Below are 15,335 nucleotides of genomic sequence, written 5' to 3'. Positions count from 1 at the left end.
CGTAAAGAGGTTTTTGTTTCCCATACACACAACGTTCTGTTAGGATTCTACGCAGAAAGTTTCTCTTTGGAACTAAACTTTGTGGGTTTCTTCTCTTCCATCTCCTTTTTCTCTTTCCGAATGTTTCCTGTTTAGTCTCTGAGAAAAAACCAAAGTAAAAAAAAATGAAAAGAAAAGAAGAAAAAATACACATCTCTCACGCATCAGAGCCTTTTCATTGAGAAACCATCCCATGATTTAATTTGTTATAGAAACACATAAATAATATCACATATTGATGTAACTTATTACTGACAACATAAAAGGGTTACGTAAACTTTGTTTGGTTGACGAGAAAAGAAAAGAAAAGGAAGGAAAATAGTTTCGAGTCATTTTTTCTTTGTTACAAGTACCTGCACTGTGCCGCTAACACAGCTTGATTCACATGATTTATCTTTCCACCCTTGTGATCGTGCATATTATGTTGAAAGCTTGTGTGGTGCTGTTGATGGATATATATATTGCATAAGAGCACCATGTTCTTATTTTCATTAGTTCTTCTTTTGCCTCAGGGGTTGTGTTTCTGTGAAGAGAGAATTTTACTAGAAGGATGGAGGATATCTTTATTGTTGATTCAGTTGGTAAGAACTTTGACAAAGGTATGTTCTGAATTCTCAGTATCTTTCACCACATTGTTAAATTCATACTAGCTAGTTTTTGTTGGTGCTTGGTTATGTTGCTAGTAATTATCGCATATCAAGTCCTTAAATTGAGCTTTAATTAAAAGCACTATGTTCCTCTCTAGATCATAAATTCTGCTAGTAGTTTTTGCATAATGTTTTTATTGAAACTAGCTAGACACAGTGTTGGAAATTTCTAAACTGAGAAGCATACAGTAGGTTGTCTTTTTATGAGCTCGTGTTGGAGTACTTAATCCTTATTCGAAATCGAGAAAGAAGTTCTGGGGGATGGATAGGAGAAGCTCAGTCATGATTCAGACCATTACTTTATTGTTTCCTCAAATTTAATGATTGGCTTTAGAGAGGTTACAGTTGATCTCAGCTTGGGGTGTAGCTTCTTGCTAATAGGGTAATCTCATAGGTGTTACCGCTGCGGTTTCTGCTACTGCTGTGTGATTTTATAGTTGATACTATTTCTGTTTTCTAGTTTGGATTGTAGCTTCTTGCTAGTGGGCCTGATACTTTACGTGCAATGATTCAAAAAAGATCTCAAATGTAGTTTTAATCAAACAGAGATGGACTCTTTTCTGCATGTCACCCTAGAATCTTTTTCATAATTCATTCTGAACATGTTAAGTAAATCCAATTTCTCATAAAATTGCACTATTCTTACACTATTTCTATAAGGTGATGCTGTATAACATAATTGAATCCCCCCCCCCCCCCCCCCCCCCCGCCCTCCTCTTCTTTCAAGCTCACAGGGCCTTAAATATGTTTCTGCAGTCACGCGTATAGAAGCGCGGAGCGAGAGGCTTGAGCTGTTCATGCAGCTTGATGTGAATACTGAGGTTTATCCTATTAAACAAGAAGAAAGATATGCTGTGAAATTAACTACCACACTAGATCCTGATGGAACTCCTGATACTGCTTATTACACTCCGGTAAATTTCTCTTCTTTTTTTATGATTAGAGTATATTCATTCACTTAATAGTGTTGTATCTTTGCCTTTGGCATGTTTCTATTCTGCATCAGTTCTAGTAATTTGCTATATCATCTTAGTGTGAGACCTACTGATTTTCAAAGTGGTCATAATAGTTTAGAAATTACTGCAATTAGTTGTTGGTAAACAATGCAAAAACTAGTTAATACGCTTGGATATCAATTTTGAGTTTGTTTTAGCTTTTAGAACACAAATTACAGGGGAGTTCTGGATATTGTTCTTTACTGTCTTCTTAGTGCATTAGAGTTCTTACCTCTGCTAAAAGGCATTTCAGGCATCCTTTCTTGTGAACGTAGAACAAACTTGTTTGGAGTCCACCATATCAAGATTCTTTCCATAAGTGACTTGAGTTATGTCGCTGAAATCAGGATGTTAATTTGAGTGATCAGTTAGTAGGATTAGGAGATTGATAAATTGGAGGGAAATTCTCAATCTGGCAATAATTTTGGACGAGAGAACATGTTGGTATCTCAATATAGAATGATCTACCACAAGCATCAGACCATGGAAAACAGATCGAGTTGTGTTGAAGCAACATAAAAATTTAGTTTGAATTAGAGAGCAAATGCGGTGGAAACAATGACAATTTGAACTCATCATTTTTTCTTACTGAAAAATTTGCAAATAGCATATGATTTGGAGATTCTCCTTGAGTTTTGATGAGTTTCAAGAGAGAAAAATTGCCAATTCTTCTCTATGATCTGTGGTCAAGTTGAAATGTCTTTCGAAGAAGATTTCAGCATATGCGCTAGTTTTCTACCCATCATTCTGTTTCACTCTTAGTTTCCTGAAATTTTCTTAAATATCTGAGGTGAGATTGGTGACTAGCCATAATTTACTAAGAAGATTTAATGTCCCTCTAGCTATATTGCCCTCAAGATTTAATGTCCTTAATCACCAATTCTTGATGTGTATAACACCCAATTCAGATTAAGCCAGGGTCAATTGCTGACAACTTTGACTACATCATGCACGGCAAGTTGTACAAGATCCTAGATGAAGGTTCAGGAGCGAATCATAAAGTGTATGTATCATGTTCTTACCCCTTTCTCATACTCCATAATTTTGATGCATGAAGCAAGGGAAACTTGATGGCGCTGGCAAGCCAAAGTTCCATTCCAGTTCCTGACAGTTAATTTATGCAGTTTGCTTACAAGAAAGTTGGTTTCTCATTGTTTATTTCGTTCTTGGACTTAGGGAGATGCTCATTTCTTTCGGCGGTCTTCTGATGTCATTGAAGGGAAATCCTGACTGTATTACTGCCTTTCAGCTTGATCAGAAATACTTCCTTTGTGTGAGAAAGTTGGTTTAATGTTCTATTATCCAACAGGAAGTGTCTTTCAACCTTCTATCCAAGTAATCTTTATAATTCTTCTTTCCACTTCTAGTTTGGCATGTTCTTAGGCTGATTCTACTCCATGTAGGAATCTGAAACTTCTGTTTTTGATGAATTCGTGAAGCAATTGCTTATTATTTCACTTTGTTTGAAGAAAAGCATTTCTGCTGTATCTATCTCTGCTATGTTTGGACAGGCCGTATTGTAAAAAAGGTATACCAGATTTCTTAAGAATGTTCACACCAAATTTCTTAGCTAAAGGCCCATGATGATGCTGATAGTCCCACCAAAGATCGAGTGGAAACTCCATTTCCAATATCATGTTCAATTTGACCCCAGATAGCCTCTCTTGTTTTGAGGATTTTGCTCCAGCTCCAAGTACAATCAGTAGGCTTCTTGAGACTCCAGAAGCTTTTACCTCTCAGCTTGCAGGCCACAATCCAAGCTACCCACAAGGACTTTCCTCCAGCTCCAAGAAGAATCAGCAGGTTTCTTGGTAGCTTTCATAACTTTAGCTGGAAGCACGAAAACATCATATCAGTAATTTTGAATACTAAAAATTACTGACGAGACTAGTTGAAGGCATCCAGAAAAAGAAAGCATTTTGGATGCACAATGCTGCCATTTTATCTTTTTTTTTTTTTTGATAAACCAGCAGATAGGGAATTGTTTAGAACATATAATATCAGCTCAAACCTATCTTGAAAAAAAGCTAATTAAACAACCGTTGAAAGGCTCATATTCATTTTGAATTTTTTCCAACTTGGTACATTTTACAAACGAACTTGGAGAGATGATAGTCTTGCACGAGACAGGGCTCAAAAGGTGCTGACAACTTAATCGGAATTTGATATTTTCTGTGTTGTCTATGACCCTGACTTCTATGTATTTAGCTATGTATTTTTGGCAAAAAGGGTGTGTACAATAATTTGTGTTTCGAAATTATTTGAAAATAAAACATGTTTATTTAATAAACATTCAAAACTATTTATTTATAAATAATTCTAAATAATATATTAGAAATAAATAAAAAAAAAACCCTGCAAAGCACTTGTCAAAACACTAGCTACCCATTCAACTCAACTCATTATTGCACTTATTGATTGATACAGAGACTGTTTCTATGCTCACCAGGCCACTCTCCCAGGCAGGCTTGCAAAGTTACAGTCATCTCCTACGAAAAACTCAAGCGGCTCCGATAACACTTTTAAAGATCAAGATCAAGTTGCGATGATATCTTTCTAATAATCCCCTAGTAAAGTCTGACTCAAGCCAGTGCCAATGTGTAAGGTTTCAAAAGGATTATAAATGATGCAATTTATATAAAATTAATTTTTTTATATTAAAAGTAGAGTTAATATCAAAGTTTAATATTAGTTTAACAACATTAATATTTGACTCAACTATTTTTAATATTTTAAATGATATAACACTACTCGCTTGTAATTATTGACTAATTTCAAGAGGATACTAACACTTAACTTGAAATTTATATTGTTTATTACTTGTTTAAATTTGTTTTATTATCTTAACATGTAAATCATGAAATTTTTATGTAAAAGACTCAGTTGACTCAAACATGCTTGTGTAAGGAGACATGAGAAGAAAGTGTATACGCATCCTAGGTTTGTGACCATGAACATCATATGATCGAGAATGTGGAAACAAACACTGTTTGAATCCTAAGTGAATATAGATTGGACATAACCTAGTGAATTAGGGCTAAATTTTTTTTATATATATATTATTATGAATAAAGGGATAAGGATTTAAGGAGCTTAGTAAATTGCTCAAAATTTATTATATGTTGGATGTCAAACATAAAGGGCAAGGCATCGAAAAGGTAGGAGGTCGCTCAAAATCTATAACATATACGACAAGTGGTGAAGAATCAAGGAGCTTAGAGGAACAACTAACTTGAAACTCTTCCAACACCACACTTATCTCTTCATACAATTCTATTAGATAGTCTACCTAAACTTCTTCCACAACTACAGAAGACTCAATATACTATTCATTAATCTCATTTTCAAACTTTTTTAGATTTATTATGTTAACAATATTTACCTTTTCTGATCGTTCCACTAGAGGAATTTTTTAAGATTTTCTTTTCAATTAAACCAGACATAATATATTCTTATTTAACCTTATCTTTAAACTCATTTGGACTCATTGTACTTAGTCCTTGTTCTTTCATGTTCTTTTTATTTTTCTTGTTTTTATTGATAGGTCTTGATGGTAACTCAATAAGGTAGATCCTTTTTTTGTTAAAATCGAGAATAGATATATTAAAAAAAGAAAGCAAGAACAGAGAGACCAGAGCTTTAGAGGTAGATCCTTTTATCTATAAAAGTGAAAGAACACGTGAATTTGATCGACAAGAAATGATGCGTCTAATTAAATCATATATCTATGATCTACCCAAAATGATGTCATATATCCATTAAAATTACATCACATCAAATCTCATCATGATAGTCAAGGAACTTAATAGGGAATAAACATCTTTCATTGGCTGCTATGAAAGTATTATTAACCCATGACACATTATATGGCTTAGAATAAAGAATAAGTTTTAAGCTTAAATGAGCTATAATATTTGAAGATATTGCATTTATATACAACTCTTATAATCAATAATTATCTCACAATTTTTATCCTCACACTTAATATAAATGTGAAAAATAACAGTCAATCTTCAATCTTCAGTTGTCTTTGACTGTGTCAATGCACATTTAACTATACCCAACCTAGTTATACCAACTTTACAGTGTTTTACTCATGAATGGTTCTAAAAACATCACTTAAGGTCAAGTCCATGATAGTTGTAAAGTAAAAACATAATATAAAAATTAAAAGTAAAAGTAAAAGTAAAAGTAAGACTTATTCTATAATTTTATTGTGGATATTAATCGAGATCAAAATATATTATTATAAATTTAAGCATGCACTGCTAGATATTTAAGTGTAAAGAGTTGATAAAACAAAAGTCATAATTTTTCACAATTTTATAAGCTCTATAATTAATACGAAGTAATAAAAATTAAATTTAAATAGAAAAAATATAAGGTCAACAAAAATATAGAGTGTAATGCAAGATTTGTTGTAAGCACATATTGTAGTATTAATTATAATTTGAAAACAAGTGAAATATTATAGAAATAAAATTCATTTTGAAGAGAAGAAACCTTCAACCCAACATTTTGATTTCATTTTCAATCCATTATATTATTTTCTCGTAAGAAACTGTGTTGCATAATGCAAAACTACAACAATCTCCTGTGTCACTATATAATTTGTTTGTAAAAGAAAGAAAAATCCAAATGGAGAAAGAGCTTACTTGCAATCTATAGCATGACAGCTTAATACTACATTTAACAGTTTTATTGATGGAATATTTTATCGGTATTTACTTTATTATTTTGTCAATATATATTTTACTGATTGATTCACAGAATGAAATCGTCCATCGAAAAACCGCTCGTCGGTAATTTATTTTCTACCGAAATGTTCATCGGTAAAAAAAGATAAACCCTGATGGTTTTACAGACAAACAATAAGTGCAAAAAAAAAATATTTACCTACTACAATATACTGTCACTGTAAAACTTCCCTGTCGGTGATTGGTAGTGGCATTTGAAGTTATTCCATCGGTGCTTGAATCCAAATAACATGTCACTATACAGCTTTCCTGTTTGAATCCAACTGTTTCCATCGGTAACAGCATCTGTAAAAACTTACACGTCATCGAACTGTTTGGTTTTTTTTAATTTCTTCTATTCTGATTGGGATTTTCTTGGTATATACCAACAATATATTTTTGTTGATAAATACTAACGGAGTTAGTGATGGAAAAAATTTGATTGGTAAAGATCACCTCAAAATACAAATAGAAAAAATCCATCGATATTTCCATTTGTATTCGTAAATTTTCTAGTAGTTGCTACCAAGTCGCTCAACGGAGTGACCACAGTTATAACGTCTAGTCCACTTTTTCTCTTCAATCAGTTCACCAACCAGAATGTCATTACTATCTCTTAGATGTCTGCTCTCATTGCACCCGTATCCTGCATGCCATGGAGTTTTGCATAGGAAACAGAAGTTTTTCTTGCAGTTAGGACATTTAATTTTCTTCAGCTTATCCCTACACTCGTTCAAAACCAACTCGGAGCAATCTCGGTATGGGCAGTAGCAACTTTCAGACCCTAAAGCCGTGGGAATGACATAGACGATCGCACCATTTCTCAAATATTGGTTTCGAGATGATAAGCCTGCATGAGAGAGGGTCCAAAGGTTGTTTGCAGCTCAGTCCAGGGCATTGGATGCTGCCAGTGGTTTCCTGGACTGTTACTTCAATATATTTGGCGATGCAGTCTCCAGGCAGAAAGGATGTTTACACAAATTGCCATTCTTGAAATTCCTGATTGATGGCACCGGTTCGATGAAAATTTCACAAGTAAAGTTTGAATCTTCTTCTTTTAGCAGCGGTTCTACTACTTCTACTTAGGATTTTTGCGTAGTGTTTCTCATTATATTTTCTGCCTTTTGCTTCAGAAATTCCCACCTGGGCAATACAAAACTCTTTCAGCTTCAATGCTGATATGAAGATTCATAACACTTGAGACTAATTAATCAGATAACAAGTTTACTTCAACCAAAAAAACAAACAAAAGAAAACAAATCAACTATGCTATTTGTTTTATTCCATGATTATCAAGGCAGTTGAAGTGGCATAAAGGCAACGCCTTGTCAAGTACCACTAATGAAAAGAAGATCATCTTTACCCTAAAAAGAATGTAGCAAATTTACTAGTAAACTAGTGAAAGTTAAATGATATTTTATTAAAAAACATCATAAAATTTTTTTTAATTAATTTTTTTAAAATAATCTCAATTAAAATCAAATAAGTCATGTATCCTAACGCATATACTTAATTAATATATATTTTAAAAAAATCAAAACTATAAAAGGGCCTAGTGTTTGGGCCTGGGTGGCCTAGCACATGACCCATTAACAGAGAAGGTCCCACATGCGGGCCTATAAGGTCAAGCCTATGGATCTTTTCTTTCCTTTTCTATATAAGAGGCGGATAACATGTCATTTGTCTTTATGTTTTATTAAAAAAAATAAAAAAAATGATGTGTTGTACGCCTCTATTTTTTTTAAAAAAAGAAAGAAAAAAGAAAGGCAAACGACACGTCATCTGCTTGCTTAGAATACAACCACTATTGTGGTGGTCAAAAAATTAGATGGACTGTTTTTTTACCAAAAACTTCAATTTCAACTTATTTTCACCTAAAAACACATAATAGATAATCTTAAAAGATAAAATAAACCAATTTAACAACCCAAAAAATGATCAAAAACACAAAATCAAAACAATTAATTTATCTCTTAACCCTGATCCACTTTTTTTAAAAAAATGAAGGTTCAAACACATCTCAATGGAATCCTCTCGTTGAATGGAGTCTGTTGACACCAAGATCAACCCTTCTTTTTTTTTTTGTCAAAATATAGCCAACCAATGATTTTCACTGTAATTATATTACTTTCATGTCTCTTGCATCGAGGGATTGAAAAATAATAAAAATAAGTTTTTAAATCAAAATTAAAATTTCAAAAACTATAGGGATTAAAAAAAAGGAAAATAAAAAAAATAGGTGGACTAAAAAGTTTTTTTTCATGTGAATTTGAGATTGACAATGAGATTTCTCCTTATTTTACACTTTGGTCCTCTTTTATTAAAAAAAATTTCCTTGACAATTTTTTAGAAATTGGTCACTAAGTTGTTCATAGATGGGAGAAATTTTATGGTACTCAAAAAATAATTAGTAACATCATATTAGTTACTCTCTGGATTAACTTTAAAGAAAAAATAAAAACAAGTGGTACAGAGAAGTTGAAGGTGGAGATAATTTTATTATTTTTGGTGGGCACAATAGGTTTATTTTTTCTCTCCTCATTGTATATGTCTTTTTCTTCAAGGTAAACATATGAAATAACTAATAAAATATTAACAGTTACTCTCTCTAAGTACCATAAATTATTTTTATAAAATGCTGCAATTAGAAAACAATTTAAGGAAGAAAATTAAAAAAACATTATGATACTCTGAATTACTTGAGTGATTTACTTAGTTCTTTTAGTATATTTTATAATAAAATTATAAATGCAATATATTTTAATTTTAGTCAATTATAAGTTAGTCTAAAAAAAAATTGAAACATGAATTTAATTTTAGTCAATGATAAGTTAGTTTAAAAATATCAATTGTTAATTAAAAAAAACTTTAATATTTCAAGTGACCAAATAATTTGGCTTGAAATTCCAACTTAAGAAAACAAATTCCCTAACTACTATACCACACCAATGACATGATGAATGGATTGGATATAAGCAATATACAATTCACAAAAGTTAACTTCATTTAATAATTTAGATCTGTTTGAAAACATGATTCAAACCGCATTCCATCAAAATTTAAATATTTTTTTTGTTTAAAATTATTTTTTTTATTTTTTCAGATCGTTTTGATATACTGATATCAAAAATAATTTTTTTAAAAAAAATTATTATTTTTATGTATTTCTAAACAAAAAGTATTTTGAACCGAAACCACTATCACATTTCTAAACACAATCATACTCAATATTTTTTTTCAAGGGTCAAGAACATCGTCAATGTCATATTATCTTGTTTGAAAATTAAAATTAATTATTACTTTTAATAATCTTAAATACACACCTCCATATTTATCTGATGTATTTAAAAGATAACTCCTTTAAAAAATAAATTTTATCAACCACGAGTTCTATTTATTAGAATTATATATTAGCTAGGATTCATAATTTAGACAACGGCGAGAAATTCAATGTCACTATCATATTTACATCTTAAACTTATTCTTAATTTAATTCAAATAACAGTAATAGTGATAATTTATCTTCCCTGTACAAAGCTCTAATTCAAGTGAAGGAATGCCATTCATCACTTGACTCTTGGTCGACACACAAAGTTATCTTATGATTTTCTGCGTCGCAAAAGGCTGACTTTTCTCTAGTAAGTGTCAAATCTTGAAACAGTTCCTGACAATTCTGCTTCCATGATCTATGATATGATCAAGATGAAAGATCTGATAGATATGAATAATTAGTTGTGGATCTTATTATAAATCAGATCATGCAGAAAAGCTAGAGATTTATTTATGAACTAGTGGTAAAAGGTTCATTTGCGCTCAACAATTAGTGAAAAGAAAAGAGCTTATAATTTTCCATCCAAGATTCTACAAGTCCACGTCTTTAGAAAGACTAGCTTGTTTTATGTGAAGGTTTAGAAAATGATGTTTGAGCTAATTTTATCGTTTTATATTTTTATTGTTGAAAAACTCATGCATGACTCATCAAATGAGTCAGTAACTTGACCGATCCGAATTCATTCCCCTCGAAATTGAGATCGGTTATGAAAGCAATTTATGCTAAAAAATGCTTTTTGGGTCAGGTTACTGACTCCATGGGTAGCTGGCTGGCTCCATTTCTTTCTGGGTCTACTACTTTGCTTTCTTTGACTTCGTTTTCATCACATTTCCATTTTTCTCTGATTGATACCTTCCTGGCTACTAATCTTGTTTCAGCTTTCTTTGGCCTTTCTGCTGTATTTAGGCTACGGCCCTTCCACTGCTGTACTTAGGCTATGCCTTCTCAAATAAGTTGCAAATTAGGAGTTGGCACTGAATATATGAAATGCAATGGCATTCGTGCTCCCTCATAATGCAATTAAGTTGTGGAATGTTTCCAACTGTATTGCTTGCTGAACCAGAAAAAGCAGAATGATATTGCTGTATAAATAATCAATCAGAATGATTTGACATTTTTACGAATCAGATCAACAAATCAGAACTTTCCCTGTAAAAATAACTGATGAACATGTCCAGAATTTCAAGGTTGTTCATCTGCCAAGTAGAAAAAGGTTCAAGGATAGAACAAAACTAACCCCTGTTAAGTTCTAACCTAACCATTGAACAAACTAGTATATTATTTTTGTGTACTAGAAGAACATCATTCACAAACTTTTTTAAACAAGTTACAACATATTTCTTAAACATCACGCTCGAAAATTTATCTTGACATGGTCAGTGCAACTGTGAGTCTACCCTTTTCTTGATGGGACTGAATGTACTTCAAAATATACGAAGTAGCAGAAAGCCAGTAACATCATAAAAATAAATATATTGCAAAGAACATTTCCACAGCACTTGTGCTTACAAGGACCGAAATGGAATGGCCCTCCACATTGATGGCAAAACTGAACCCCACATCTGCATTAATAATCAAAAGAAATCAGAAATATACACCAATCACAAATTGAGTATATGTGATTTTTGCTGGTTTTAATTTATCATTTGTGAGATATTTCAGTTCCCTTAACCAGGGTAAACTACACTTTGAATAATGGAAGATTTCAATTGCATACAATCTGCCTTGTGTATAGCTCCAAATCTTTAGAATCATTTTGAATGGAAGAAACCTTCTGGGAGCAAGGCTGGATAGAACTTTGACATTCAAGTATACAAGTTCTCAATTAAGCCAGCCAACGTACAGCATTAATCCAGTTTAACCGAATTAACAATCATTAGTTTTTTAAATTTTTGAAAAAAATTAATTGTTTTCAGCAATCATAACTACATCTTCTGATGAGCTTTAAATGATCATAGGATGTTCCTTCATATTATTTTCTCATGTATATGTTATGGGAAACGGTGTTGAATAATCCAAACAATAACAATCACATGCCACTGTATAATTTGTTAGTAAGAGAATTCAAACGCCCAAATCACAAATATTATGCAGATGGAGAGACAGATATACATGGAGAGGGGGAGGGAGAGAGGGAGAGAGAGAGAGAGCATACTTGCATTTTATATCCCTGCAACCACTAACTCGCTCAACCGAGTGACCACAATTGTAACATCTAGTCCACCTTTTCTCTTCAATCAGTTCACCAACCAGAATGTCATTCCTATCTCTTAGATGTCTGCTCTCATTGCACCGGTATCCTGCATGCCACGGAATCTTGCAAAGAAAACAGAAGTTTTTCTTGCAGTTAGGACATTTTATCTTCTTCAGGTTATCCATACACTCATTCAAAACCAACACGGAGCAATCTCGGTATGGGCAATAGCAACTTTCAGACCCTAAAACCGTAGAATCACATAGATGATCACACCATTTCTCAAATATTGGCTTCGAGATGATTCGCCTGCATGAGAGAGGGTCCAAAGGTTGCTTGCAGTTCAGCCCAGGGCATTCAATGCAGCCAGTGGATTCCTCAACTGTTACTTCAATATATTTGGCTATGCAGTCCAAACAGAAAGGATGTTTACACAAGCTACCATTCTTGAATTTCCTGATTGCTAGCATAGGTTCGGTGCAAATTTCACAAGTAAAGTTTGAATCTTCTTCTTGTCGCACCAGTCCTGGTTCTTCTACTTTTGTTTCTTCGGATTTTTGCATTGTGTTTCCCATTATATTTCTGGCTTCTTGCTTTGCTTGTGAACCTTAGGGTAGTATCCTGGGTTTCAACACTTCGACTTTCAATCAGAAGTTCTACTCCAAGGCAATAAAAAGCTCTCTCAGCTTCAATGCTGACATGAAGATTCATAACACTTGAGACTAATCGAATAACAAGTTCACTTCAAGCAAAAGAAAAAAGAAAACAAATCAACTATGCTTTGGTTTGCTCCCTGATTATCATAAGGCAGTTGAAGTAGCATAAAGCAAGACAAAAAACAAAACAAATCAACTAAGCCATGTCAAGTACCACAAATGAAAAGACGATTGTCTTTACCCTGAAAAAAGTGTTGCAATTTGCTACTGATATAATTCAGTACTTCCAGCACAGTCAATGGGATAACACTATCAAAGAAAGCAAATCCAAGCATATGAAAAAAATAAACGAAAAAGGAACTATCTGTGACCACTGATCACAAAATCAATTGCAAAAGTATGCACAAAGTTGTCAAGATATTCAAGTGTAATACCTCAATATTTTAGTAAATCCAAAAGTCAGATTGTCTTGAAGTCCCAGTTAGTCTCCCGGTCCTTCATCTAACAATGGTTGGTAATCCATGGAAGGAATTTCCCAATCGATATACATTCTGTATGCTTACAAAAATGGGTTTTATTGTCTTCCAAATTTACAGTCTGTCTGCAGAACCTGTGCCAATAAGATTTGATTCAGCAAAGGTTTAAATCATGTAAAATATAATTTGATTGGACAGCAATTTGATTGCTAATTGAAAACAATAGTAAATGTGTGGCCTATCAAATGGTAATGGGATTTCGATGATGTTCAAGACACGCAAAATTCAAGTTTCTTTCACTTTGGAGCATTTTCTCAGCAATCAAGCAGAAAAACAAAACAAAAGGAGTTGAACTTACAGTACAATGAAATTAAAGCTATATCAACAGGCAGAAAAGTTTTAGAAATTCAAGCAATTAAACAGAACAAACAAAGCGAAGGCAATCTTCTTCCACTTGTTAGCAATTATAAGCACTGCTTAATATAGTAATTCTCTTTTCTAGGATTCCAACAAGCAATTCCTTTCACTTTCCAACTAGAAACAGAGCACGAAGTAAAATAAACCAAAGAGTTAAATTGAACAAAAGCTTTTAGTCTTTTAGACTCATAGGTCACTAAAATGTTTCATTTTCCAAGCAAACAAACAAAAAAGCAAAGAAACACTGAAAAGTTGAGATTTTTGTCTCAATTTGACAGAAAAAAAGTACCCAATTCAGCAAATACAGAAGAAAATTACCATAATTTAAAAAGAAAAAAAAGACCCAATTCAGAAAACATAATATTAACAAAAAATGGACAGTAATAGACGTCGAAATTCACTTTCACTTACAGAAAATAAAAAAAAATGAAATTCTATAACAAAGCAAAAAACTAGCTAAGTAATAAAAAATTATATCGAAATTAAACTTATTTGGCTTTGCTTTCTCTTTAACCAACAAAATCCCAAGAAACATGGCTCTCTTTACATTTTAAAAAAGAAAAAGAAAAAGAACTGAACGTACAGAGAAACTTCTGTTTTTTTTCTTTCCCCGGTAACCAAACAGAAATGAAGACAATTAGATGGGGGGGGGGGGGGGGGCAGAAAGCTACAAAATGAAAGTGTGTGAGAGATGCTTGATATAATGATTAATGTTAACTACAAAAATACCCTTCATCTCTATACTTGTTTACAATGTGATCCTTTACTAATTGATTGAATCAATTTTACCCTCAATATTAGATTGCAGTTTCTATTTCAGTGTATATTCCAGTACACACATAATACATAAAAATAGAGAAATTATTAGGTACTTTAAGATCACTGCTCCTTACCTCACTTAAAAGTTTTCTTGAATATGTAATAATTCCTCCATTTTTTTCATTAAAAAAACGAAATTAAGAGTAAAAATCACTCTAAGAAGAAATTAAAAAGAAAAGTACATAAAATAAATAGAAAAGAAAAATAAAACTTCAAGTCATTCATAATTTTTTTATAAGTTATTTATTAGTGAGAAGAAAGATTTTGTTTTCCTCCTCATGGCTTTAAAACTAAGCATTTATTATTATTATTATTCGAAGACAATGGTGTTATTGAACTAGATTGCGCATCATTGAAATTAATTTATTTTCAATAAATTTTAAGAGCATAAAGATTTAATAAAAAAAATTATGAGCCTATGAAATTAAGAAAGGTATAAATTTATTAACCACTAAAAAAATTCTTTGATGGTTCTTAGAGAATAAATAATGATATTAGTTATTAGTGGAGTCCATTTTAAAGAAAAAAATAAATACAAAATGGAGATAAAAAATAAAATCTATAACCCGCAAGCTACCAAAAAATAAATAAGAATATCATCATATAAGATTATTTTTTTTAATTCTTATATGTGTTTATTTCTTTAAAATAAAATCTAATGATTATTTCATGAGCACCATAAGATTTTCTAGGTAGTAAAGCTCAATCAATACAATTATCCATAAATAAATAAAAATACATGTATAAAGTGGTTACAAAATTTAATTTTTTCTAATTTTGATAAATAAACTCATATATTTATATAAAACTTTTGATAGAATGTATTAACCATTTTTGAAAAATCATTAAAACTTTTAATAGAATGTATTAACCATTTTTACTGAAATGTGGATGGAAAATCAACAAGAAAATGTTGATTAGATAAGGTATATGAATATGTTTGGCAATGTGGTTGGTCGTGCATTTGTCAAAAACTTGATTTTGTTTTGCTTAAAATTATTTTTTTTATGTTTTTTGATTATTTT

General features: G+C 31.9%; 2 protein-coding genes and 1 pseudogene across 8 annotated transcripts; 1 reads left to right on the top strand and 2 right to left on the bottom strand.

The window, feature by feature from the left end:
- Positions 1-589: 589 nt before the first annotated feature.
- LOC133669572 (DNA-directed RNA polymerases II, IV and V subunit 8B-like) lies at positions 590-2,972 on the top strand. Its single transcript, XM_062089768.1, has 4 exons — positions 590-638; positions 1,443-1,600; positions 2,590-2,684; positions 2,858-2,972. Exons 1-4 carry the CDS (start codon positions 590-592, stop codon positions 2,970-2,972), a joined length of 417 nt encoding a protein of 138 aa, XP_061945752.1.
- Positions 2,973-6,929: 3,957 nt separating this feature from the next.
- On the bottom strand, positions 6,930-7,609 carry LOC133669023 (E3 ubiquitin-protein ligase RSL1-like; annotated as a pseudogene).
- A 3,268-nt stretch (positions 7,610-10,877) lies between these two features.
- On the bottom strand, positions 10,878-14,146 carry LOC133670132 (E3 ubiquitin-protein ligase RSL1-like). 7 transcript variants are annotated; one of them, XM_062090610.1, is made up of 5 exons: positions 14,075-14,146; positions 13,033-13,208; positions 12,840-12,907; positions 11,904-12,636; positions 10,878-11,310 (listed from the first exon to the last, which is right to left on the bottom strand). In XM_062090610.1, the coding sequence occupies exons 4-5, from the start codon at positions 12,515-12,517 to the stop codon at positions 11,142-11,144; spliced, it is 783 nt and encodes a 260-aa protein (XP_061946594.1). In that variant the 5' UTR covers positions 12,518-12,636; positions 12,840-12,907; positions 13,033-13,208; positions 14,075-14,146; the 3' UTR covers positions 10,878-11,141. The 7 variants fall into 7 exon arrangements, with proteins under 7 accessions (XP_061946594.1, XP_061946598.1, XP_061946593.1 ...); XM_062090614.1 differs by having other exon boundaries at positions 11,904-12,563; XM_062090609.1 differs by lacking the exon at positions 12,840-12,907 and having other exon boundaries at positions 11,904-12,684.
- Positions 14,147-15,335: the final 1,189 nt, after the last annotated feature.

The sequence above is a fragment of the Populus nigra genome, chromosome 12 (assembly GCF_951802175.1).
Source record: "Populus nigra chromosome 12, ddPopNigr1.1, whole genome shotgun sequence".
Lineage (NCBI taxonomy): Eukaryota > Viridiplantae > Streptophyta > Magnoliopsida > Malpighiales > Salicaceae > Populus > Populus nigra.
The sequence above is the reverse complement of the archived record's forward strand: the minus strand, read 5'-3'. Positions and strand labels throughout refer to the sequence as shown.